This window comes from Giraffa tippelskirchi, chromosome 5 (assembly GCF_054371585.1).
Source record: "Giraffa tippelskirchi isolate mGirTip1 chromosome 5, T2T-mGirTip1v1.2.pri, whole genome shotgun sequence".
Taxonomy (NCBI): domain Eukaryota; kingdom Metazoa; phylum Chordata; class Mammalia; order Artiodactyla; family Giraffidae; genus Giraffa; species Giraffa tippelskirchi.
In genome coordinates, this window is record NC_137279.1 from 167,773,929 (window position 1) to 167,801,083 (window position 27,155).

At 39.7% G+C, this 27,155-nt stretch overlaps 1 protein-coding gene and 1 pseudogene across 1 annotated transcript in view; both read right to left on the reverse strand.

Moving 5' to 3' along the window:
• Window positions 1-27,155, reverse strand: part of SCP2 (sterol carrier protein 2) — a 45,875-nt gene that overhangs the window by 14,141 nt on the left and 4,579 nt on the right. The window contains 4 exon segments of the mRNA XM_081487017.1: window positions 3,635-3,764; window positions 11,370-11,478; window positions 22,104-22,182; window positions 22,185-22,256. Of these exon segments, the coding sequence (XP_081343143.1) occupies window positions 3,635-3,764; window positions 11,370-11,478; window positions 22,104-22,182; window positions 22,185-22,256 (390 nt within the window).
• LOC145504466 (small ribosomal subunit protein uS10 pseudogene) lies at window positions 17,139-17,774 on the reverse strand (annotated as a pseudogene).

A 27,155-nucleotide genomic window follows, 5' to 3' on the forward strand; every position in this document is an offset into this window, starting at 1 on the left:
AAGTCCTTGATACAACCAAGGACTTTACCAAACTCTTAGAATATAAGCAAGTGAAATACAGTTAAACAAATCTTACTATGTTTGCAGAAAGTAAACCTCTCAATAGTATGTGCATGTCAAAAGAATTAACAATTCTCTTTCAGATGTCAGTTCAAGCTAGGACAGGTTATTAGTGCTTTAACATAGCTGATCTCTAACAAATGGTCATTTGTTTGATGATGTAAAAAGAGCTGGCAATTTCCCGTGGCAGCTTTTACTGGTAAGTCCATATTTCAGCACCACTCCCGGCTGCCAACAAGTATCAGTTTCAGCAGAAATTCAGAGTAAAATTCCTGCAGGTTTGGTATGGGGCACCTAATGTGGGGAGAGTTCACTGCTAAAGTCCATATACAGAGAACATGGTTTTTCTGAAATTTTTCATACGTTTCCATAAGCATATACCCTTTCAAAACAAACACTAATAACAAAGCAGGAAAAATTTTCTCTAAAAACCACATCTGTCTAGGCATATCAATCTATAATCCTGAAGTAACCATTAACCTTCAGTCATTTTAAAAATTGGCACTATTTCCCAAAAGTCATTTTTATTTCTTGAAGCTAGAATCTAGATGAAACATTAGGTTTTCTTCCTACATTGTGTTAGATGGAAGCTCGTAGAGTGCAAACATAATTATTTTTCTGCCCACTCATTTTGAGAAAACTAAAAATACTGCCCATACCAGATGCCCTCGCTGCTGCTCAGCTTTTCCTTCATTAATCTCTAGTTAATTCCTTATTCAACAGTGCACATAACACTGCTCTTAATGTTTTCTCCAAGCTCTGAACTCTGTTCTAAGAACTCTGTCAACCTCCTCTGTACCTCAAAATGCCCCTGAGTATTTATCTACCCTCTCAAAGAAAGAAGTATCCATCCCTCCTTGCTAAGGCTAACCCTCCTTCCACCTGTGTTCATGATGTCATCCTCTCCTCCAGGACCTTCTTCAATTATGTTGTGGTAACGAACTCCGGGCTTCCCCAGTGGCTCAGTTGGTAAAGAATCTGCCTGAAATGCAGGAGACTACCAGCAATGCGGGAGACCTGTGTTTGATCCCTGGGTCAGGAATATCCCCTGGAGAAGGAAATGGCAACCCACTCCAGTACTCTTGCCTGGGAGATCCCAAGTACAGAGGAGCCTGGTGGGATATTGTTCACGGGGACTTAACTACCACCACCGATGAACTCTACCATCTTTGACAGACTTCCTACTACTTCACAGTTTCCAGGTACCATCAATTTCACTCCAAACACTCCTGGCAACTGCCATGTAACAACATCCTTTTTTCTTACTGCCAACACTTGGGCTATCCTTTTTGCTTAACTTAGATGGTGGTATCATCTATCCTCCTAATTGCTCTCTCTGCCTCTGATTTCTTCCTTTCTAATTCATCAGGTCTAATGCAGCAACTTCATCCTCTAAAACACAGTTCTGACTTTTTTTTTTCTACTCAAAAAGTTTTAATGGATAGATTATATATCAAATCACTTTCAAAGTTCATAGTATAGCCCTCTAAAAAGCTAGTTCTTATCCCTCACATCTCTTAACTGTATCAGGCTCTCTCCAAGGATAGAAACATAGAATACAATATAGCTACCATTTACTGAATGCTTACTAAGCATCACTCATTCATTCTGCTGTTCATTTTTATTATCTATTTTATTGAAGGCCTACCAGGTATCAGGTATTATTCTAGGCACTGTGAATACAGCAGTGAACCTAAGAGGCAAAAGCTCTGCCTTCATGCAGCTTACAACTCAAGTGGGGATGGACAATAAGCAAATAAATAAGATACAGTATATAAGATGGAGGTAAGTGCTAAAAAGAAAAATATGTCAGAAAAGGACAATAGGGAATGGTAATGAGGTGTGATTTAGAAGTGTGGTGGGGAAAGTCTCACTGAGAAGGTGACATTTGGGCGAAAATCCAAAGGAAATAAAAGGACCAGCCATGACGGTATCTGAGGGATGATAATCCCAGGCAGTAGAAAGCTCCTGAACTGGGAACACCCCACGTTCAAGCAATAGCAAGGAGGCCAGTGTGACTGGAGCAAAGTGAGGAAGATGTAGTGAGAAAGAGAAGACTAGGGCCAGTTATGTGCTGTGATAGTAAGAACTCTAACTTTTACTCTGTGAGTTGAAAGTCACTGAATGGTTTTGAGCTGAGAAGGGTCAGAATCTGACTTTGAGTTTTAAAATGATCACTCCAACTGGTGTGTGTGAAGAAGAACCTATAGGGGGCAAGGTTAGAAATGGAGATCAGGCAAAAATGATGGAGGACCAAGGTGGCAGCAGTAGAGGAAAGAATTTGCTGGTGGATTAGGCTGTGGAGTGTGAGAAAAAGAAGACTCAACAAAGATGCAAACTATTACATTTAGAATATATAAACAACAAGTTCCTATTGTATAGCACAGAGAACCATATCCAATTCTGGGATAAACTGTAATGGAAAAGAACATTTAAAGAAGGTATATATGTAAAATATATATATATGTATATAGGTAAAATGAGTCACTTTGCTATATAGCAGAGATTGGCACAACATTGTAAATCAACTATACTTCAATTTAAAAAAACAAAAAGAAGAGCCAAGCATGACCACAAGGATTTTAGACTCAGGAACTGGTAAGACAGAAGAGCAATTTACCAAGATGGATAAGACAGTAGAAGGAGAACACAATTAAAGGGGAGTGGGAGGAAGATCAACAGTTTTGGTTCAGACATATTAGCTTTGAGAAACCTATTAAGTATACAGGTAAACTCGTTAGTTAAGCAGCTGAATATATACCTGGAGTTCAATGTTTGAGTTCACACTGAAGATACCTGGGAGTCATCAGTGTAGACACGGTTTGAAAAGCAAGACATTAGATGAGAGCCCCAGGGAATGAACGTAGATGGAACTGAGCCCTAGAGCACACCAACATTTACACACTTAGAGATGAGAAAAAAAAAAATGGGAAGAGAGGCCAAGAAGAACAGCCAATAGGTAGGAAGAAAGCCTAGAAGAGTAATACTATAAGAGCTGGGAATTAACCACTGAAGTTAACAATATGGTGGTTACTTGTGACCTTGACAAGAACAGTTATGGGATAATGATGAGCTGACAAAGGCTGACTGGAGTAGGTTCAAGAAAGCCTGGGATGAGATGAAGTGGAGACAGTGGGTACAGTTAGGTCTTCTGAGGACATGTAGCCATACACTGAACCATGCACTTCACAGGTTAATTAGGAGATCATTATTTCTCTTAATCTACCAATGAATCCTGTGAAATAGGTACCATTTATTATTTCCATTTACAAATGTAAAAAACAAAGCTCAGAGAAGTGAAATAATTTTTCAAGGCCAAAATCTGTGAGTGGCAGGACCAGGACTCTAAACCCAAGCTTGTCTAATTCCAAAGCATAAGACTAGACACAGTGATGGAGCCTCTCAATCTTTGGGAAGAAGCAGCTGGGACCTAGTCCTATTCCCAAAGATTCCCCAGTCCTTTGACAAGGTTCTATAACTCTAAAGCCAGCCCTTTCGGGGACACCAAGGCAGGCCCCTATTTTCCTCTGTGAACTTGTCAGTACTTTATCAATGAAGTCATCACTGCACTGACCTGAGTTAGGGAGCACTGATCCTTTGTTGGTCGTGATGTCCACCACCCATGTGGCTTCTTTACCCCCAGGGCCATCCTTCACCTTGAAGGCAAAAATACCACCAATTTTCTTCACAAACTGCTCTCCTTCCTGGAAAGAAAAACAACACAGAGTTATATTAAGTTCATTCCTCTGGCTTTCTCCCCAAATTAAATGTTTAAATAGATACATGACGTGAGCGGCTGTATCAGCATGCAGTTCCCAGGCTCTCTTAGGATCTTTCACCCAGAAAAATCCGAAAGGCAACTAGGCAGCAACTCCTTCATCTGCCAGATCTTCTGATGAAAATGGCTTTCTGGATACAACCGGTGGAAGGACAGGGGGAATGAGGGAGTGGGTGGCACAGCAGCACTTTCTATTGAAATAGGCTTCATTCGTCTCAATAATGTCTGAAAAATTCACTCTGGCCTCTCAAAATGTAGGAATCCTAACTCTTTTGTTTATTTTTTGTTTGTGCAAGTAAATTTCACATATATTTTTGGTGTTTCACAATCAGAATTTAAAGATAAGTGGTTTAACTGATTTCCTGGGTTTGTATGAAGAATTATACAAGTAATATCCCATCCATCAACTACTTTTGGATCTTGGGAAATAAAGCTGGAAAAATAACCTCAGATCCATATCTCTGTAGGGTGGTTTCCTTTCTCCTTCCTTCTCCTTCCAACATCACTATCTAATTTTAGAACACACTTATCAGCCCCCCAAAAAACCCATATCCATTAACAGTCACCATCTACCATTGCCATTCCCTCCTCCTTCTAGCCCCTGGCAACCACTAATCTACTTTCTGTCTTCATTGATTTGCTTATTCTGAATATTTCACACAAATGCAATCAAACATATATGTTCTTTTGTGACTGGCTTCTTTCATTTAGCATAATGCTTTGAAGCTTCATCCACATTGAAGCATGTATCAGTAATTAATTACTTTTCATGACCAGAGAATATTCCATCGTATGGACACAGTACATTTTGTTTAGCCTTTCATCTTTGATAGCTGTTTCCCCTTTTTAGCTACTATAAATAATACTGCTATGGACTTTTGTGTGTAAGTTTTGACATGGACATAAGTTCTAATTCCTCTTGGGCATATATTTAGAAGTGAAATTTGGATCGTAAGGTGATGTTTAACTTTTTGAGGAACTATCAAACTGTTTTCTAAAGTGGTTACACCACATTGCAATCCTACCAGCAATCAATGAAGGTTCCAATTCCTCTACATCCTTACCAAATTTATGTCTATTTTATTTTAGTCATCTTAGTGGGTGTGTAAATCTTTTTCTTCTACATAGATAACACTCCTGAACCTAGAATCAACCCTGAGTCTTAGGACTTCAAAGAAGCTATTATAAAAATATTTAGTGTAGGCCTACTTATCTCAACAGCCATTGAGGCAAATCTTACAAGTGAGTGTTCTGAAATCAACTACCAACATTTTCTAGTTAAACCAAGAAACCAAAATGACTGTCAGATTTTTAAAGTGAAGAAGAGAAATTCTCTTATTTGGGCTTCCCTTAAAAGATCTCACTCAAATTATTTTAAGTTAACATTAAGAAAAATTAATAACAATAATAATCTTTTGGGGGCTATAAAGTCTCAAGCACTTTTTTATAAACATTATTTCTTTACTTTTCATGAAATCCTGTAAGTAGTTGGACAGGTATTAATATTCTTCATTCCCACCCAACTTCATAAACTCAAGTCTCAGTTCCCATGCTAAGTCCTCTGGAAAGGCTTTTCTGTCTCTACTGGACTCTTTAATAGCTCTTTGCACATACACCCATGTGCAAGGTTCTTGTTAAAACAGTTTGTTTCTTTTTTCTGGGAAAACTTTTTCTTGTCTGCTTTCCCATTTAACTCTACATTCCCTGAGAGACAGGGACATATGACAAGTAACGCAATACAACCAGAACTCAGTCTCAGGTTGGTTTAACTTCAAATTCAATGCTATTTCTATTTTTTCATACCAAAGGCAAACTAGGTTACATCAATACTTCCAAACTTTAGCCTATAAAAGTAGTTTCTGTCACCATACATAAATTAGAAGAAAGTTCAAAGTCTTTTCCACGTTCATTGAAATCCTTTATCCTTCAAGGTTCTGTGGAGGTAATCTAGAAAAGTAGATGAGTAATACTGGTATGCTGGACCACCCAAAGAGCTAGACCTCCTCTGGAAGCCAATGACCCATGAACTTCCAGCTGCATCTATGCCATCTGTTTGCACAATGCCTCAGGAATAGTTATGGCAGACATCAGCAAATTAGAGCAGAAAAACACGGCAAACATTTAGGAATACTACCTGAATACTTGGAAATTCCTCCCACTTCCTTAAGATGGATGTAGATTAATTTTGCAGTTGCTGTTACTTTTGAGAACCAACAGATCCTCTTAAAAAATCATATCCTTTGGTCAATAAGACATTTTCATTTGAAGAGAAATGAGAGAGGGTAAGGAAAAGGACAAGGAGGACAGAGTTAAAAGGGTAAAGAAACTGCACATCTCTTGTGAAACCGGAGATCACGAATACTAAGAAAGTTCTAAGTGCCTCCTTGCTTGAAGAAAAGCACTTCTTTCTGAGTAGCAAAAGGTCAAGGAGTAGGTCCTGTACTAAAACTTAACGGGAACAAAAAATTAAGACAGAATTCAAAGAAGGGCAATGGAGTACTGCTAATGAAGACAAAAGTGGAAATAAAATCTCTTGCCAGGCTTCTTTTGCTAAAGCAGAGAATGTATGAATGGACAAAAGTTTCCAATACTTTCACGTTCTAGTGCTGCAAACATTTAGGAAACTGACAATCGTGGGAAGGAGAGAAACAATAAGGGGACAAGGTCCCCACAAGAGAGGTTATAGAGGGAGAAGAACTCAAATGGGAGCAAGAGGCATACATTTGCAAAGCTAAAAAAGACTGAAATAAAATCAACACTGTTTTGTTAATTCTAGTAATGAAGTACTCAATCACTGACATACAGCCATACCAGATACTCTCTAAACTTTTTTTTTGGACAGAATAATGTTGAAAAAATGGGACAACCTGGCAGAAGTAACTATTCTATGGGTTACTCTGCAGGCAAATATTGGTGGCATGAAAAATACTTTTTTCAGGCCTTAGAGAGTCCAACTGCATTTTAATGGACACTTGTAATGACAGAAATTTAAAAAACAATAAAGTGATATAATTTCCTACTATTGAGAAAGATTAAAAAAAAAAACCAAAAAAAACCAGCCAACAAAGCACTGGAGGTAGAAAAAACTAACTCTCATGAGTTGTCATTGAGTTTGTAAATTAGTATCCCTTTTTTTTTGGTGGATATACTGGCAATTTGTATCAAAAAGCTAGACATACCTATCCCACAACCCAACAATTCCCCCTCTAATTATTTGTGCTAAGCTGATCAGGGCATTAAGTATTTAAAGATGAGTGCAAAAGGGAATTTATTATACCTTTATTTTTTGCAAGATTTTAAATACAACCTGATGTTCATCAGAGGAGGCTAGTTAAACAGATTATGATACCTATATTCAAACGTGTACTACGGGGTCATTAAAACCAATGGTAAGGTTTTACATTTATGGGCAGGGAATAGACTATCAAGAAATAAAAGCTGGTTATTAAAAAAACAGGTTGACCAATGCAATTATATCCTTGCAAGATGGCAGCGGGATAGGTCTGCAAGCTGCTGGGCCAGTGCCTGCCTGCTGGGGACAATCCACCCTGGCCCTCTCCACCTCAGGAAGACTGGTGATCAATATGAAAATTCTAGAAGTGCAGGGTACTTTGTCAAGACACGTCAGTCACATTGGCTATTCAGTACAATCATACCCACAGCACAATCACCTTAAGATGTTAAGAAATCCTTTGTGTTACAATAAGGGAGTTTCGAGATATGCACAATGGTTTCTTCACACTGCTCCCCTAACATAAGTGAAATGCACACCTTAAATGTTTTGAATCATTTTCTTTATTTCAGCCCACTAGTTAGCGTCATAGATGGGTAACTGGAATTACATGACTCTTGCTGTAACTGTGCCTTGTTGGTTGCAAAATTAAAATCAATTATGAAATTCCAAGATGCCTTTAAGTTTGAAGCAATGAAGTAGATGTCTAATTTTGCCTGAAGAGAACAACTCTCTTTTTGGAGAAAGAGTTACTGTTAGATTGCTCTAGTATGATTATTATCTACCAAGAACTAATTACTGTACATAAAAACAGGTCCACACATGTAATATAAATTTAAAAACCCAACATGTATTGTATGATCCTAGTTATGTAAAATTGTATGTTCATATACACAAAGAGCTGTCTGAAAGAATATCAACCACTGTTAACATTTTAGTGACCTCTTAGTAATGGCATTACTTTACTAGCATGTGAGATGAGTGCAATTGTGCGGTAGTTTGAGCATTCTTTGGCATTGCCTTTCTTTGGGATTGGAACGAAAACTGACCTTTTCCAGTCCTGTGGCCACTGCTGAGTTTTCCAAATTTGCTGGCATATCGAGCGCAGCACTTGCACAGCATCATCTTTCAGGATTTGAAATAGCTCAACTGGAATTCCATCACCTCCACTAGCTTTGTTCGTAGTGATGCTTTCTAAGGCCCACTTGACTTCACATTCCAGGATGTCTGGCTCTAGGTGAGTGATCACACCATCATGATTATCTGGGTTGTGAAGATCTTTTTTGTACAGTTCTTCTGTGTATTCTTGCCCTCTCTTCTTAATATCTTCTGCTTCTGTTAGAGCCATACCATTTCTGTCCTTTATCAAGCCTATCTTTGCATGAAATATTCCTTTGGTATCTCTAATTTTCTTGAAGAGATCTCTAGTCTTTCCCAATCTGTTGTTTTCCTCTATTTATTTGCACTGATCGCTGAGGAAGGCTTTCTTATCTCTCCTTGCTATTCTTTGGAACTCTGCATTCAGATGGGAATATCTTTCCTTTTCTCCTTTGCTTTTCACTTCTCTTCTCTTCCCAGCTATCTGTAAGCCCTCCTCAGACAGCCATTTTGCTTTTTTGCATTTCTTTTCCATGGGGATTTTCTTGATCCCTGTCTCCTGTACAATGTCACATTGTACATGCTAGTAAAGTAATGCTCAAAATTCTCCAAGCCAGGCTTCAGCAATACATGAACCGTGAACTTCCAGATGTTCAAGCTGGTTTTAGAAAAGGCAGAGGAACCAGAGATCAAATTGCCAATATCTGCTGGATCATCGAAAAAGCAAGAGAGTTCCAGAAAAACATCTATTTCTGCTTTATTGACTGTGCCAAAGCCTTTGACTGTGTGGATCACAATAAACTGTGGAAAATTCTGAGAGAGATGGGAATACCAGACCATCTGACCTGTCTCTTGAGAAACCTGTATGCAGGTCAGGAAGCAACAGTTAGAACTGGACATGGAACAACAGACTGGTTCCAAATAGGAAAAGGAGTACGTCAAGGCTGTATATTGTCCCCCTGCTTCTTTAACTTATATGCAGAGTACATCATGAGAAACGCTGGGCTGGAAGAAACACAAGCTGGAATCAAGATTGCCGGGAGAAATATCAATAACCTCAGATATGCGGATGATACCACCCTTATGGCAGAAAGTGAAGAAGAACTAAAGAGCCTCTTGATGAAGGTGAAGGAGGAGAGTGAAAAAGTTGGCTTAAAGGAAGTTGGATAAGGAAAAAGTTGGATAAGGAAGCTGTGGTACATATACACAATGGAATATTACTCAGCCATTAAAAAAAATACATTTGAATCGGTTCTACTGAGATGGATGAAACTGGAGCCCATTATACAGAGTGAAGTAAGCCAGAAAGAAAAACAACAATACAGTATACTAATGCATATATATATGGAATTTGAAAGATGGTAACGATAACCCTATATGCGAGACAGAATAAGAGACACAGATGCATAGAACAATTTTATGGACTCTGAGGGAGAAGGTGAGGGTGGGACGTTCTGGGAGAATAGCATTGAAACATGTATATTATCATATGTGAAACAGAACACCATTCCATGTTCGATGCATGAGACAAAGGCTCAGGGCCGGGGCAATGGGATGACCCAGAGGGATGGGATGGGGAGGGAGGTGGGTGTCGGGTCCAGGAAGGGGAACACATGTAAACTCATGGCTGATTCATGTCAATGTATGGCAAAAACTATTACAATATTGTAAAGTAATTAGCCCCCAACTAAAATAAATAAATTTATTAAAAAAAAAAAAAGCTCAACGTTCAAAAAACTAAGATCATGGCATCTGGTCCCATCACTCCATGGGAAATAGATGGGGAAACAGTGGAAACAGTGGCTGACTTTATTTTTTTGGGCTCTAGAATCACTGCTGATGGTGACTGCAGCCATGAAATTAAAAGACGCTTACTCCTTGGAAGGAAGGTTATGGCCAACCTAGATAGCATATTTAAAAGCAGAGACATTACTTTGCCAACAAAAGTCTGTCTAGTCAAAGCTATGGTTTTTCCAGTGGTCATGTATGGATGTGAGAGTTGGATGGTGAAGAAAGCTGAGCACCGCAGAATTGATGCTTTTGAACTGTGGTGTTGGAGAAGACTCTTGAGAGTCCCTTGGACTGCAAGGAGATCCAATCAATCCATCCTAAAAGAGATCAATCCTGGGTGTTCATTGGAAGGTCTGATGTTGAAGCTGAAACTCCAATACTTTGGGCACCTCATGCAAAGGGTTGACTCATTGGAAAAGACCTTAATGCTGGGTAGGATTGGGGGCGGGAGGAGAAGGGGACGACAGAGGATGAGATGGTTGGGTGGCATCACCGACTCGATGGACATGGGTTTGGGTAGACTCCGGGAGTTGGTGATGGACAGAGAGGCCTGGCGTGCTGCAATTCATGGGGTTGCAAAGAGTCGGACACGACTGAGCGACTGAACTGAACTGACTAATGGCATTTCAGGAGATTTAAAATTTTTCTTCTTTGTATGTTTCTGTATGATCAGCTCATTTTTAAAACAAGAAAAACAGATTTTAAAACTTTGAGACTCAAGCACAAAATATTTATTTTTAAAAGGACTTTTCATGTTAGGTACCTTTGCATACACATGTGCTCAGTCCTACCTGACTCTTTGTGACCCTGTGGACTGTAGCCCACCAGGCTCCTCTGTTCATGGGGTTATCCAGCTAAGAATACTGAAGTGGGTTGCCATTTCCTCCTCCAGGCGGTCTTCCCAACCCAGGGATCAAACTTGCATCCCCTGTTTGGCAGGTGGATTCTTTACCGAGTCACATGGGAAGACCCATTAAGCACTTTTAAGGCTCGTTTAAGTATTACTCTTTTGAATGGTTCTAGGTAAGATCTTTTTATTCAGAAACAAATTACACCAAAATAAATTAGAATCACTTTACATAACTGAAACCCGGAGATTTATAAATTTCTGAAATACACTGTTACCAGAATTACAAGGAGCTGTAACAGACACTGAGAAATGTAAAATACACTCAATACTTGACAATATGATATAAATTTTCAACTTATACCACTTCATGGAAATACCCAAAATCTATTTCTGCTTCCTCTAGCCCAGGGTCCTCCTGGTAGTATTTTACATAAATTGTACTTATGTCTTCTGACAGTATGATATAAATTTTTAATTTGTATCACTTAATGGCAACACCTGAAATCTATGTCTGCTTCCTCTAGCCCAGGGCCCTCCTGGTAGTATTTTACATAAATCACACTTATATCTTCAAGCTTCTTTTCATTCTCTGTAAAGACAAGACCTACTTTAAATTAATCAAGTGCAGAGCTGTTTGGAACAGCCTTAATTTGATGAGTTCTAAAAGAACTGTGGAAAATAATTGTTTTCAATCCATGGAGTCACATAGGTACTAGGCTTTTTTAATATTTATACAGTAAATGTTGTATAAATGTAGTAATTTTCAAAAACTCTAAGAGAGATGTTGTGACTCTTACCCAAAGGAAACTGGTATTGTCAAAAAAAAAAAGGTTAAAAAAAAAGCCCCACAAGATTTTCTTCCTATTTTTTCAACATATACTGGGTGGCTCACTAGGTGGTAGGTATTGTCTTAAAAAATACAAAACAGCCCACAAACTTACCCTCATGAAGCCTCTGTGCCAGTGGGCAAGACAATGAATATGCAAAAAAATGAAGAATATAGTTACTATAAAGAAAATAAAGCACGTTAAGGGAATATAAAGAAAGCATATTTGTGTGAGTTGGGTGGTTTATTTTAGATAGCCTAGTCAGTCAGATGGGTTTCTCTTGTGGCTCAGCTGATAAAAAATCTGCCTGCAATGCAGGAGACCTGGGCTCGATCCCTGGGTTGGGAAGATCCCCTGGAGAAGGTACCTAGCAGAGACCCTAGCCCCTGATAAAAAATGACAACCATGACTACCACAAGCTGCAGAGGATCAAGTGTTAGATGAATCAAAGACTTGTGAAAGATGGAGGCACCTTAGGATTTGTAATTCCTCTGAAATAATACAAGCATGCTGGTAGCGGTTGGCCTAGGATTGGAACAACAAACACCAGATGGACATACTCGAAGGAGTCAAGAGCCTAGCAGCTGCTCAGTAAGCAAAGCCTTTCTTTCCTTCTTTCCCTACCCCCTCTCTTTCCTTTTCTCTTCCTCTCTTCCCACACATCCCATCCATTTCTCCCTTCCTTTCCCTTCCCTTCTATCATTTCATACATGTTTAATGACTGCTCGCCACATGCCAAGCCTTGTTCAAGGTACTGGGAGTCTAACGGTGAACAAGTGAGACCCAGTCCCAGTCCTCACTGGGTTTATAAAAGAAAAAGAAGTAAACACACAAAAATAATTGAAAGTATTAGAAAACAAACAAAAGGAGAAACCTACTCTAGGTAAAGCAGACAAGGAATGATGTCTCTGAGCAAGTGAATTTACGCTAAGACCCAATTAACGGAAGAAAAAGAGCTAGCCATTCAAAGAGGAAACTGCAAAGATCATAAGGGAGAAAACAGTTTGTTATGTTAAAAGAAAGTAAGACAGGACCAGTTACTAGAGTACAGTTAATGGGGGGAGAATGGCATGAAATGAAATTGGAGAACTGGGCATGGAGAAGACCATGCAGGCCAAAGTAGGGAATTCGGGAACACGCTGAAATGATTAAACAGGAAAGTGAAATAGTTTGATTTGTGATTATCCTTACAACAGTGTGCAGTGGCCAGGCTGGGATGCAAGAACTTAGGTGGGGAGAGAGTTATGATGCTGCTGAAGTGGTCCAGATAGGAAGTGGTAGTGGTCTGGACTACAGTGGAGGCAGTCTGCCAGTGGAGATGGAGAGAAGGAAGTGGATTCAAAATATGTTTTGGACATAGGACCCATATGCCTTGCTGCTGGGAATGAGGGAGATCTAAGGGGGAGGGGAAAGACCAAGGATGATTTAAGTGTTTGGCCTGAATAACTGAGGGGATGGTAGTGCCAAAAGGAAGAATACAGTGGGAGTGAAGTAAAATCAAAGTTCCATCTCAGGTACAGTCAGCATGTGATGCTTGTGAGACAAGAAGGCAGCAAATCTATTCTCAGCCTGTGTCTTGCATAAAATGAATATGATGTTATAATACAAAGTTAATGCTCATATTCAGAAGTGGTCTAAACTAAAGGAAAGTTTAACTGTAAATTAAATGCACAATTAATTAAAACTGTAAGTTAAATTGGTCACAGCTCTTGAATATGACCTCTCCTATTCATTTTCATGGTCCCTGTTGCAGCACTAAACATCTCTTACCCACACTACTACAACTGTTTCCTAAGGATTCCTCACCTCTGGTCCCTCCATTACTCAACTCAAAGTAATACCAGAATGATCTATCTAAAGTGCAATATAGTCATATAATCTTTGGCTAAAACTCATATTCGGCAGGATAAATTTCAAACTCCTGAGCACAGCATTGGAAGTGTTTCAAAACTTTGATCCAATCTACTGTCACCTGTGTACTGACTCTGCCCCTCTACTCTGCTGCTGCTGCTAAGTCGCTTCAGTCGTGTCCGACTCTGTGCGACCCCATAGACGGCAGCCCACCAGGCTCCACCATCCCTGGGATTCTCCAGGCAAGAATACTGGAGTGGGTTGCCATTTCCTTCTCCAGTGCATGAAAGTGAAAGTGAAAGTGAAGTCGCTCAGTCGTGTCCGACTCTTAGCGACCCCATGGACTGTAGCCTACCAGGCTCCTCCGTCCATGGGATTTTCCAGGCAAGAGTACTGGAGTGGGGTGCCATTGCCTTCTCCGGCCCCTCTACTCAGGCACAAAATAATCTACCCTCAACCCACACAGAACCACCACTCACCAAATCTTGCATTTTCAAATCTCCACACCTGTGTACAGGCCTGGGATGCCCTTCCTCTACCCTTCTGCTGGACAGTCCTAGTCATCCCAGTTCAAAGTTAGGTTCTTCATACTAATTTCTTCCTCTGGGCTTCTGTAGCATTTTGAAAAAGGTATGTCTGCCTTTCCATATATACTCAGAGGATCATACTTAGGGGCCTAGGCATGAAGCAGCTGCTCCATCAAAGTTAGCCAAACAAGAAACTAAGGAAATCAGATGATGTACAATGAGTACTTAAATCCTCACTTGAAAATTTAATTTGCACCATCAGAGTTAGAATTATTTTCCCAACTTTGGCCTTTGAATGGTTTGTGTTCTATCACTAAAACTATCAAAACTATCTTTAGTACTTCAAGCCAATTTCTTTCAGTCATGAATATATCATCTGGATTTTTTCATCCTTCTACCTTTTCAGAAATATCAACTGGAGTTTTGTGAACAATTCTATCTCCCAATTATTTAGTCTCCTGAAAATAAAAGAAATATGAGAATTCCATGTTTAAAACAGAATTTATTGCCCTAAATGCATAATCTTCTATTCTGAGCAAATTAGATGGCTATACTAATGTGCTGACTCTGGTAGCTCTTTATAGTTTGGCTTTTACTCAGGGATTTCAACTCCAAATATGAACTAGATGGAATTCCAGAAGATGATACAGAACAAATGAATCAGATTAAAGCAGAAACAAAATTCAACATCATAACATCTTTTTATTTGTTTCAACTCAATAAACATTTACTCAGTATGAGGGAGATCTTCAAACACAAGGGGAGAATCAAAGTCTTAGATCTCAAAGATTTGCCAACTTAAAAATGCACAATTTGAAAGCTGTGATTAATTTTTATTTGCAGCAAAATGAGGACTATAGCCTGAGAGAGAGCATTTCAGATAGCTTTGAGAAACTGCTCCAAAGGGGGGAAGGTCAGTATATATGTGATTTTGGTGAAGGGGAAGTACATGCAATCAAACACTTATTTTTTGCAGAAGGTTTCTGCTACCCATGAAAGAGCAGTCATCACTATTAAGAATTTTTGTGCTTTTCTAGATATGAGGAGATACCAGAATTGGGCTCATAAAAGTGACTTCTGAAAATACTTATCTGAAGACCTGTTCTGCCAATTTTTCCCAGAGCACAGAATGCTTCATCTTTACTCTACCCCGAATTCCTTTCAGGGGGTGTTGAAAATCAGCTGCTGCAGTAGCACATGATTTAATCCTTGTAGAGGTAGATGGCAAGTGCCCATGACAAATGCCAATTTGTAGGTTACAGGGCCCCCTCATGGTTATCAATTTGACCATGTTTTGGGAGGCATTTCATGACCATTTCATCCCATGGTGCTAGAAAGGCTCATTCCTAGGTCTGGTGAAGATTTTGCTAATAGTCCACTCAATGTGCTACTATTGGACTAAGTCTTATTTAACAATAGTCAAAGGTCTCCAGACCACCTGTCTTACTAATCAATGATCCAGGAAAAATAAAACCCTCTTATTGTATCTTCCCACATGTAGAGTTATACTATTACAATCATTGGTCACATACAGAACTATACATTTTGTCAGAGGCTCAGTCACACATCTGGTAATGCAAGAAACAATAATCTTGTAAAACAGGCAAATACAAATAACATAGCATAACACAGATAGCAGTACTATTGGGTTGGTGGTTCACACAGTAAAGAATCTGCCTTCAATGCAGGAGACCCAGGTTCAATCCCTGGGCCAGTAAGATCCCCTGGAGAAGGGAATGGCAACCCACTCCAGTATTCTTGCCTAGAGAATTCCATGGATAGAGGAGCCTGGCAGGCTACAGTCCATGGGATCACAAAGAGTCAGACAGGACTGAGTGACTAACACACAACAGCAGTATTATTAAAGTCATAAGCCAAGACCTTTCATTAGGTGTAGTCCAGTATATCTCCGGGTCATCTGACTTATTCTGCTCTGTTCCAAGCCTTATCTTTGAGGGAAATGATATATTGGCACTGTCCATAAGGTTCCCAGCCCAATTTCCTAGTATCATTAGGCTGGTTATCCTTAGTATAATTTAATTGTTCCCAAGAAAATAGGAACCTTAAAACTTAAATGAGCATAGCCTGGTGTTAACCTCATAAATCCATTCCATAATTGTGGCAGGTTTTATTCCTTGGCTGAAATTTTGCTTGTTACTCTGATTAAGCTTGAGTAACTTTAGAGGAAAAAAAATTTTTTTATTTCTTTTTTGCCTGTGCTCATCTGTGGGATCTTAGTTCCCCGACCAAGGATAGAACTCATGACCCCAGCACTGGAAGTGTAGAGTCTTAACCAATGGAACATCAGAGAAGTCCAGAAAAATAACTTTTATGGCCAGGGTCAGAGCAAGTATTATTAATTGGCTAGGTGAGGGGATCCCATCTAGTAATACAAAGAGTAGCCTGAATAGGACTGAACTTTCTTTCTTCTAAAATAATTTCCTAAGGGCTATTCAATCAGAACTTTGGAGGAGAGAAATCCACCACGGTAACACAAAAGTACTAACATAGCTAACTAGCAGCAAACTCAACAACTGGATTGATTTTTAAAATTAGCATATGATCATGCTCATGATAGGAAAACATTTGATTCATATACAAAGTACCAAGAAGTCAAGAAAACATTATAAATGATCATATGAGTCAGGTCCAGGATCTTGGGCTAGCTGTCTACTTCTAATGTCTTCTTTTCATCCTAGTGTGAGTATAGTTTCTCTTCATTTGAGTATGTTTTAAGGTGTTATTGAGTGTGGCCATCTTCTCTATAGGCTAGTCCATTGTAAGGGTCTTTGTAAGTGGGAATTAATCCAAAAGTTAATTCCCTTCAGTTTCATTGTGCATGAGCTAGTTAAGAGGACCTGATAAGTGTCCTTCCATCTAGGTTGGAGATAGTCCTTTAAACTCTCTATGCACAATCCCTGGTCATAGGTTGTGGGGCATCTGACGTTCATTCAAAGACAAATTACTGAGATAAGCTCAGAAAAAATTTAGAGTATCCTTTTAATAATTCAATTAACCTTTATATTAATATAACATAACAATAAGGAATATCCAGGAAGTGAATCTTAGTAAATATAGACCTCCATTAATAAAATTTGGATTTAACATTCACTGAAACATAATCTTTTTCTTTCTAAAATTACCCTCATTTCTACCAAATATAACCAAATTAAGACTAATCTGTTTGCAAAATAAATCTGGTCTGAATAAACTTGATCTGATTTATGATTTATATAACTCTAATTGATCAAGTGGAATATTTTTTGCTTTGCTGAAGCTTTTTTTTTTAAACAACTGATTATCAACTTACTAAAAAGTTGATTTAGGCATTGGCAGTGGTGACATCTACCTTGACTCCTGGCTTAATACTGATGGAAGTGATCTGCTCGACAATCTCAGAAGGACTGTGTAGGTCAATGAGTCACTTATGGATCTTCATCTGGAATCAATCCCACGTCTTAGAACCTTCACCACAAGGAGTTTTCCTTATAGTTATTCTCAGAGTCTTGGTAGGCATCTGAACAGGTCCTTTCACTTTGAGATTCTTTTCCTTTGCACCGCTGATCAGCACATAGCTTCTCCAGAGACCTCACATTGTGGCTGGTGAAGGTGATCCTAATCTGGTGAATGGCCACCTCTGGCTCCATGAGAGTCTCGCTGGTGTCTTTAAAGGCCATGGCTGCAGCATGGCTTCCTGACCGACTTGTTCTTCAGGGAGAGTGAACAGCGGTGAGGCAGGAACAGGAGTGGGTGGCATGGGGCTCTGCTGGAGTGGCAACCAAGTTTTCCTCAAGGAGGTGCTTTGCCTAAATTTTTAAAAGGAGTCCCAGACTGAATTTTTAAAAAGCTTCTCAGGGCTAGGAAAGTCACGACAAGAGCTTGTCACAGATTTTATCCAACAGATCTAGGTGAATTCCTTCCTCTCCATGGTTCCCAAAATACCTGGAGGTTTCTATACCTGCTAGTTAGGTAGCCTTTCTAATTTATCTGATGAGGCTGCTGGGAACCCAAGAGTTTCCAGTCTCTGGAGAGAGCAGATAGAGAGAAAAGATAAATGTTTAAATTCTGCTTACAAAGGTATAATTTACCAAATTGCTGTAAGTCATAATTATTTTGAGGGGAAGGTTTTCCTTTTACCTGGAAAATATATATTCAAGCCAGTAATTTTTCTGATATAAACCATAAAAATTATAACCATATTCATCAGTTCACTATGTCTTATGTAACTAATCCTTTTTGCTAACAATTTTATGAAGTCATCAGGTTTTCCATTAGAATTCTTTAATTTCTTACCCAGTTCAGCATTATGGTCTGAAAATCAGAATGCTCTAATTATCCAGAAGTCCATTTTATACATCTTATTATAAAGGGAGCATTTTTGCAAAGGTATTAGAATAAAACCATAACTGTCTATAATGATAAAGGACTTAAGAAGGTATGTTTAAAATCTGATTATGATGCAGTTGACAAAGAACTTGGTTACTGCTGTGACATATAACACTTTAAGATAATGACTAGATTTATGATGGACAACATTTTACTAGGACATATACAAGCTTTAGGAATTTCATAAAATTTATAGAATATCTATATTAGTAACATTCACCATACAAAATAACCTAAGAAGATTTATTACTCATTTGATAATACTTCCCATGTAATTGAATATTATCAAATGAACCTAATTAGTTGAATATCTCTCTTTGGGATGTTTCAGGGAGCCTCTGAAGCATCCTAAAGTTGACTAGACATCAAAAGGACTTCATTAGAATTTGATGTAGGAAGTTTTGTCAATAAATATCAAGAGGGTTTAGAACACTCAGATAGACAGGATCACAGGTCACTGTGAAACAATAGCTACTCACTTAATCAGCGTAACAGTAAAAGATTTCAAAGGCAAATACAGAACAGATCACTTAAAAGGTAGGGAAACTTAAAATCTGTTATCAAAGGCAGTTCAACATCTTAAGAAAACTTATTTTCTTACCAGAGAGAAAACGCTGGATTCAAGTTTTTCACCAACTTACTTTTAAAATTCATTTACTCAATTAAATTTATTTTAAACTTAGTCAGTCCTGATCATACACAAAACTTTTCTCAGGGTCTACTTTCCACAAACTTTTTATCACTTTCTGTATCCATCAGTGTATCACCGTATCACTTTCTCTATCCATCCAGAGATAGCCAGCTCTAAGTCAGACCGACCTCCTTTTCCCTTATGCTACAGTGCACATGTGCTTATATGTGCTTAGTCGCTCAGTTCTGTCCGACTCTATGATCCTTTTGGATTGTACCCTGCCAGGCTACTCTGTCTATGGGAGTTTTCAGACAAGAATACTGTAGTGGGTTGCCATTTCCTCTTCCAGGAGAATCTTCCCAACCCGGGGATCAAATTCCCATCTCCTGTGTCTCCTGCAATGCAGGCAGATTCTTCACCCACTGAGCCACTGGGCTGGTTACCTCCTTTTCCCTTAATAAAATGCAATTCCATTCCTCATACCTTCTTTACTGAAAACATTCTACTTTCCTACTGTATATTGAAATGTTCCCTTTATTATTTTTGTCAGCTTTAATTACATGTTTAAATTAGAGGTTTCAGCTCTTAAAACTTTGATTTCTTATGAAACTGAAGGTATAAGCAACTATGAATTGTCTTTTATGTTAGTATTATTTAGATTGGTGAACATAAATACCTGTAATAATTTCTAAAAACATTTGCTTTCTTATAAAGAGCATAACACCAAGAATTTTCATTAATAATAGTCCTAAATGCCTTTAGCTTCTCTGTAAAAGGAAGCCAATGTTCAGAATCAGAGACAGAGTGGTATCGGGTTTTGTGCTAGCTAAACCTCCCACGAACACCCCCAGCCACAGTCATGTACAATACATACGGAGCTCATGTTTGCGAGTACTTAATGAGGAAAACTATACGAAAGGAGATATCAATCTAAAATGGCCAAATCGGGGTTCTTCTGATATTTCAAAACTGCTATTTTTGTGTACACTCTTAGAAAAACCCAGTGGTAATGTTGCAGGAAGGGGGACCCCTTCCAGGGCTCAAAACTGGGCTCTTGTCTAACACTCGGAAATGAATTGTCCCAGGAGACACATGTGCTGACAAAGCAAGAGATTTTATTGGGAAAGGGCACCCGGGTGGAGAGCAGTAGGGTAAGGGAACCCAAGAGAACAGCTCTGCCGCGTGGCTCACAGTCTCGGGTTTTATGGTGATGGGATTAGTTTCCGTGTTGTCTTTGGCCAATCATTCCAATTCAGAGTCTTTCCTGGTGGCGCACGCATCCCTCAGCCAAGATGGATGCTAGCAAGAGGGATTCTGGGAAGTGGACGGACACGCGGTGTCTCTTTTTGACCCTTCCCGAACTCTTCTGGTTGCTGCTAAGCCACCTCAGTCGTGTCCGACTCTGTGCGACCCCATAGATGGCAGCCCACCAGGCTCCCCCGTCCCTGGGATTCTCCAGGCAAGAACACTGGAGTGGGTTGCCATTTCCTTCTCCAATGCATGAAAGTGAAAAGTGAAAGGGAAGTCGCTCAGTCGTCCTTCTCCAATGCATGAAAGTGAAAAGTGAAAGGGAAGTCGCTCAGTCGCCCGAAAGGGAAGTCGCTCAGTCGCCCGACTCTTAGCGACCCCATGGACTGCAACCCTCCAGGCTCCTCTGTCCGTGGGATTTTCCAGGCAAGAGGACTGGAGTGGGGTGCCATTGCCTTCTCCGGAACTCTTCTGGTTGGTGGTGGCTTATTAGTTCCATATTCCTTAACAGGATCTCCTGTCATAAAACAACTCATGCGAATGGTTACTATGGTGCCTGGCCAGGGTGGGCGGTTTCAATCAGTGTGCTTCCCCTAACAGTAAGATCAAACAGACTGAAAGGAATGCTTCTTTTGATTGTAAGCTGCTGCTGCTGCTGCTAAGTCGCTTCAGTAGCAGCAGCAGCAGATTCCAATCAAAATAAGCATTCCTTTCTAGAAGCTTATAAATTATAAAAGTCTACTAGCACTCTGTCTCTGGACTTGGGCAGCACTTAAGAGCCTTAGCTAAGGAATTTCCCAATTAGTATTGAAAGTTACAACAAGGTTAAAGAGAATGAAGATGGAAAATAAAAACAAGAACATATCATAATCAGACCATTGGTGGCCTTACCTGATCTCAATGGTGAGATAAGAAACTAAAGACATTTCAGAGTAGAAACAAAAGTGGCTCAATATAAAAGGCTCATCATGAAAAAAAAAAAAATTAAGGTAGGGAGAAAAACAGAGTTTTAGATAGGGAAGATCTGAAGATCTGAACATGCTTGCTCACAGAGGGAAAGGAGTCAATAGAAAGGCAACAAGGAAAAGAGTCAAAAGAAGGAGGGTATACTTAGTATTTGGAACAAAGTTACAAAAAAGGATTGGAAACAAAAGGAAGCAAAGAAAAGCTGTGCCTTGGAAAGGAAAGGGGGCTTTTTCCTTCTGTAAAAGGATGAGCACTTCTCTGAGAGAAGAGTAAGGAAGTTGAGGGATCCTGAAAAGGCTTGGAAAAGAAAGTGTTTGGAGATTTGAGGAGCACAGGCTTTTGACAAGGGCAGGAAGTAAAGCAGCAAGAGGTGAATAGAAAGGAGTCTAGCAGGAGTCTAGCAGCAGCGAGGGCTTAGCTGGATTCATAAACATAAATCTGCAGAGATACAATCAGCATATTTGAGGACTATCTCCAAACAACCTCAGAAGCCTGGGACACTATGGGGAGAAAATAAGTTGCGGGAAAGGAAACCAAAAATGACTTGCGTAAATTACAATGACTCAGGTTGGCAAGGCTGGGACAAGCGTCCAGCCAGCTTTGGCTTCTGCTTCAACATTCTCTTTTGACTATGCTGCCTCCTTTTTGAATAAAATTTTCCTAAGGCTGGTTAAGTTTGTAAGTTAATTGCCATCTTTAAAGTTTTAAAGCCATGCTATTAAAGCAAGGTAATGAGATACTTGTTCTTTGAGTACTAAGACAACAAAATTAGGATTTTTTTTTTTTTTAATGTGTACGTCATTGGTTATGAAAAATCAGAAGGGCTCATTGCCAGACAAAACCTAGAATGCCACTTACCTGGCACCTTCAGGAAAGCCCATCTTGTACAGCGTGACACCGGCAGCTCCTCCAATGCCTGTATTATGATGCAGAGCACCTTTGCACCAGGAACTTTCCTTTTTCCTGCTTCCCCTCTCAGCTGGCAGCAGAGTTCAGCACACTGAGCCAGACCTAACAAATCAAACACAGAACAGTCAGATTCCCTTGGTTTAGAAACTGCCCCTACCAGCTTTCTCAAGCAAGACAAGGGCTAACATTCAGTTGTGACTTTTAACTAACCCAGTTTATTCGCTCAAGACTATGATTGCCTAATAACCTCTCTTAAAACCCTGGAAAATTTTTGCAGCTAGCTAATTTTTCTCCCTGGGTAATCTCTTTATTTAGACAATATTCAGGCTTAAGAAATTCCATGTGTTGTTGTTGTTGTCATGTCTGACTCTTTGCGATCCCATGGACTGCAGCACGCCAGGCTTCCCTGTCCTTGTCCATTTCCCAGAGCTTGCTCAAACTCATGTCCATGGAGCCAGTGATGCCATCCAACCATCTCATCCTCTGTCGTCCCCCTTTCCTCCTGCCCTCAATCTTTCCCAGCATCAGGGTCTTTTCAAATGATCAGTTCTTCACATCAGGTGGCCAAAGCATTGGAGCTTCAGCTTCAGCATCAGTCCTTCCAATGAATATTCAGGACTGATTTTCTTTATGATCGACTGGTTGGATCTCCATGCAGTCCAAGGGACTCTCAAGAGTCTTCTCCAACTCCACAGTTCAAAAGCATCAATCTTTGGGTGCTCAGCCTTCTTTATGGTCCAACTCTCACATTGACACATGACTAACGGAAAACCATAGCTTTCCTATACAGACTTTTGTCAGCAAAGTAATGTCTCTGCTTTTTAATATGCTGTCCAGGTTGGTCATAGCTTTTCTTCCAAGGAGCAAGCATCTTTTAATTTCATGGCTGCAGTGATTTTGGAGCCCCCTAAAATAAAGTCTGTCACTGTTTCCATTGTTTCTCCATCTATTTACCATGAAATGATGGGAATGGATGCCATGATCTTTGTTTTTTGAATGTTGAGTTTTAAGCCAGCATTTACACTCCCCTCTTTCACCCTCATCAAGAGGCTCTTTAGTTCCTCTTAGCTTTCTACCATAAGGGTGGTGTCATCTGCATAGCTGAGGTTATTGATACTTCTCCCGGCAATCTTGATTCCAGCTTGTGCTTCATCTAGCTGGGCATTTTGCGTGATGGACTCTGCATATAAGTTAAATAAGCAGGGTGACAATATACAGCCTTGGCATACTCCTTTCCTGGTTTGAAACCAGTCCACTGTTCCACATCTGGTTCTAACTATTGCTTCTTGACCTGCATACACATTTCTCAGGATGCAGGTAAGGTGATCTGGTATTCCCATCTCTTTAAGAATTTTCCACAGTTTGTTGTGATCCACACAAAGGCTTTAGCGTCTTCAATGAAGCAGAAGTAGATGTTTTTCTGGAATTCTCTTCTTTTTCTATGATCCAAAAGATGTTTGCAATTTGATCTCTGGTTCCTCTGCCTTTTCTAAATCCAGCTTGTACATCTGAATGTTCTTAGTTCATGTACTGTTGAAGCCTAGCTTGAAGGATTTTGAGTATTACCTTGCTAGCATGTGGAATAAGCACAACTCTGTGGGAGTTTGAACATTCTTTGGCTTGCCCTTCTTTGAGATTGCAGTGTAAACTAAACTTTTCCGGTCCTGTGGCCATTGGTGAGTTTTCCAAAGTTGCTGATATACTGAGCACTGCACTTTAACAGCATCACATTTTAGGATTAGCTCAGCTGGAATTCCATCTCCTCCACTAGCATTGTTGGTAGTAATGCTTCCTAAGGCCCACTTTACTTCACACTTCAGGATGTCTGGCTCTAGGTGAGTGACCACACCATCAAGGTTATCTGGGTCATTAAGATCTTTTTTAATATAAACAATATTTAATGCATTTCAAATACAAAAAATACAGACATGTTACAAAACTAAGTTAAAATATAAGCCTATAAAAATGTTAACCACACTCTATCATTTTAATATCATTAACAGATAAAAGTATCTGAAATAATAATGAAAAGTAAAAAAGAAGTATTTTAATTTGGAAAGAAAAAGTCTATCTCCTTTAAATAATCCTGCCTGTTTTATAACTTTGAGGCCTTCTTTGATGTCAGTTCAGTTCAGTTCAGTCGCTCAGTTGTGTCCGACTCTTTGCGACCCCATGAATTGCAGCACGCCAGGCCTCTCTGTCCATCACCAACTCCTGGAGTCTACCCAAACCCATGTCCATCGAGTCGGTTATGCCATCCAACCATCTCATCCTCTGTCGTCCCCTTCTCCTCCCACCCCCAATCCTACCCAGCATTAGGGTCTTTTCCAATGAGTCAACCCTTCTCATGAGGTGGCCAAAGTATTGAAGTTTCAGCTTAAACATCAGACCTTCCAATGAACACCCAGGATTGATCTCCTTTAGGATGGATTGATTGGATCTCCTTGCAGTCCAAGGGACTCTCAAGAGTCTTCTCCAACACCACAGTTCAAAAGCATCAATTCTTCGGCGCTCAGCTTTCTTCACCGTCCAACTCTCACATCCACACATGACCACTAGAAAAACCATAGCCTTGACTAGACGGACTTTTGTTGGCAAAGTAATGTCTCTGCTTTTAAATATGCTATCTAGGTTGGCCATAACCTTCCTTCCAAGGAGTAAGCGTCTTTTAATTTCATGGCTGCAATCACCATCAGCAGTGATTCTGGAGCCCAAAAAAATAAAGTCTGACACTGTTTCCACTGTTTCCCCATCTACTTCCCAAGAAGTGATGGGACCAGACGCTATGATCTTAGTTTTCTGAACGTTGAGCTTTAAGCCAACTTTTTCACTCTCCTCTTTCACCTTCATCAAGAGACTCTTTAGTTCTTCTTCACTTTCTGCCATAAGGGTGGTGTCATCCGCATATCTGAGGTTATTGATATTTCTCCCATCAATCTTGATTCCAGCTTGTGTTTCTTCCAGCCCAGCGTTTCTCACAATGTATTCTGCATATAAGTTAAAGAAGCAGAGGGACAATATACAGCCTTGACGTACTCCTTTTCCTATTTGGAACCAGTCTGTTGTTCCATGTCCAGTTCTAACTGTTGCTTCCTGACCTGCATACAGGTTTCTCAAGAGACAGGTCAGATGGTCTGGTATTCCCATCTCTTTCAGAATTTTCCACAGTTTATTGTGATCCACACAGTCAAAGGCTTTGGCATAGTCAATAAAGCAGAAATAGATGTTTTTCTGGAACTCTCTTGCTTTTTGAGGTCAAGGACTGTAAAAAACCGATAGTAAGTTTGGTTTAAAAGAAAGCATTTGTTTTGTTTTCATTTCTTCCTCTTGCTTTCATTCCACATAAATGAAGAACCTAATGCTGTTAATTTTAATGCTGTCATGTTTCTCTTATACTTGAGTGATCCAAGGTAGTAGCTGATTGCACTTCCACAGAGGGGCCTATCCAGCAAGACTTGTAGCCTCTAGGGCTTCACTTTTTGCATAAAATAAATACTGGGTCTTTGAACTTGATCTCAAGATGATTCAGGCTTCAGATTTTTCATACTTGAAATAATAGAAGTCTACTAATATAATTACTAGTATTTCAGTATTTAGAAGTAGCTTTTCATACCAAAACACCAGAATATCAAAAACTAGTACTAAAATCACTAATGGAAATGCTGGGACATTCTGATGCACCCAGAAAAATAAATCTTTCACTTCCATCTAAGTTGTTGGGTTATTGTTGTTGTTCAGTTGCCAAGTCATGTCCAATTCTTTGTGACCCCATGGACTGCAGCACACCAGGCTTCCTTGACCCTCACCATCCCCAGGAGTTTGCCCAAGTTCATGGACATTGAACTGGTGATGCCATCCAACCTCATCCTCTGTCACCCTCTTCTCTTTCTGCCTTCAACCTTTCCCAGCATCAGGCTCTTTTCCAATAAGTCAGCTGTTCATATCAGGTAATCAAAGTATTGGAGCTTCAGCTTCAGCATTGGTCCTTCCAAAGAGTATTCAGGGTTGATTTCTTTTAAGTGTGACTGATCTGATCTCCTTGCTGTCCAAGGGACTCTCAAGAGTCTTCTCTAGCATCACAGTTCGAAAGCATCAGTTCTTTGGCACTCTGCCTTCTTTACTGTCCTGCCCTCACATCCATACATGAATACTGAAAAGACCATAGCCTTGATTTTATGGACCTTTGTCGGCAAAGTGATGTTTTTGCTTTTTAACTCAATGTCTACATTTGTCATAGCTTTCCTGCCAAGAAGCTAATGTCTTCTCATTTCATGGCTACTGTCACCACCACAGTGATTTAGAGCCCAAGAGGAAATCTATCACTGCTTCCACCTTTTCCCCTTCTATTTGCCATGAAGTGATAGAATCAGTTTTCATTCCAATCCCAAAGAAAGGCAATGCTAAAGAATGTTCAAACTACCGCACAGTTGCACTCATCTCACACGCTAGCAAAGTAATGCTCAAAATTCTCCAAGCCAGGCTTCAACAGTATGTGAATGGAGAACTTCCAGAGATATTCAAGCTGGATTTAGAAAAGGTAGGAACCAAAGATCAAATTGCTACACCTGTTAGATCATAGAAAAAGCAAGAGAGTTCCCGAAAAACATCTACTTCTGCTTTACTGACTACACCAAAGCCTTTGACTGTGTAGATCACAACAAACTGTGGAAAATTCTTCAAGAGGTCAGAGTACCAGACCATCTTACCTACCTCCTGAGAAATCTGTATGCAGGTAAAGAAGCAACAGTTAGAACCGGACATGGAAAAACAGACTGGTTTCAAATTGGGGAAGGAGTATGTCAAGGCTGTATCATGTCACTTTGTTTATTTAACTTATATGCAGAGTACACCATGTGAAATGCTGAGTTGGTTGAAACACAAGCTGGAACCAAGATTGCTGGGAGAAATATCAATAACCTCAGATACAAAGATGATACTACTGTTATGGCAAAAAGCAAAGAACTAAAGAGCCTCTTGATGAAAGTAAAAGAGGAGAGTGAA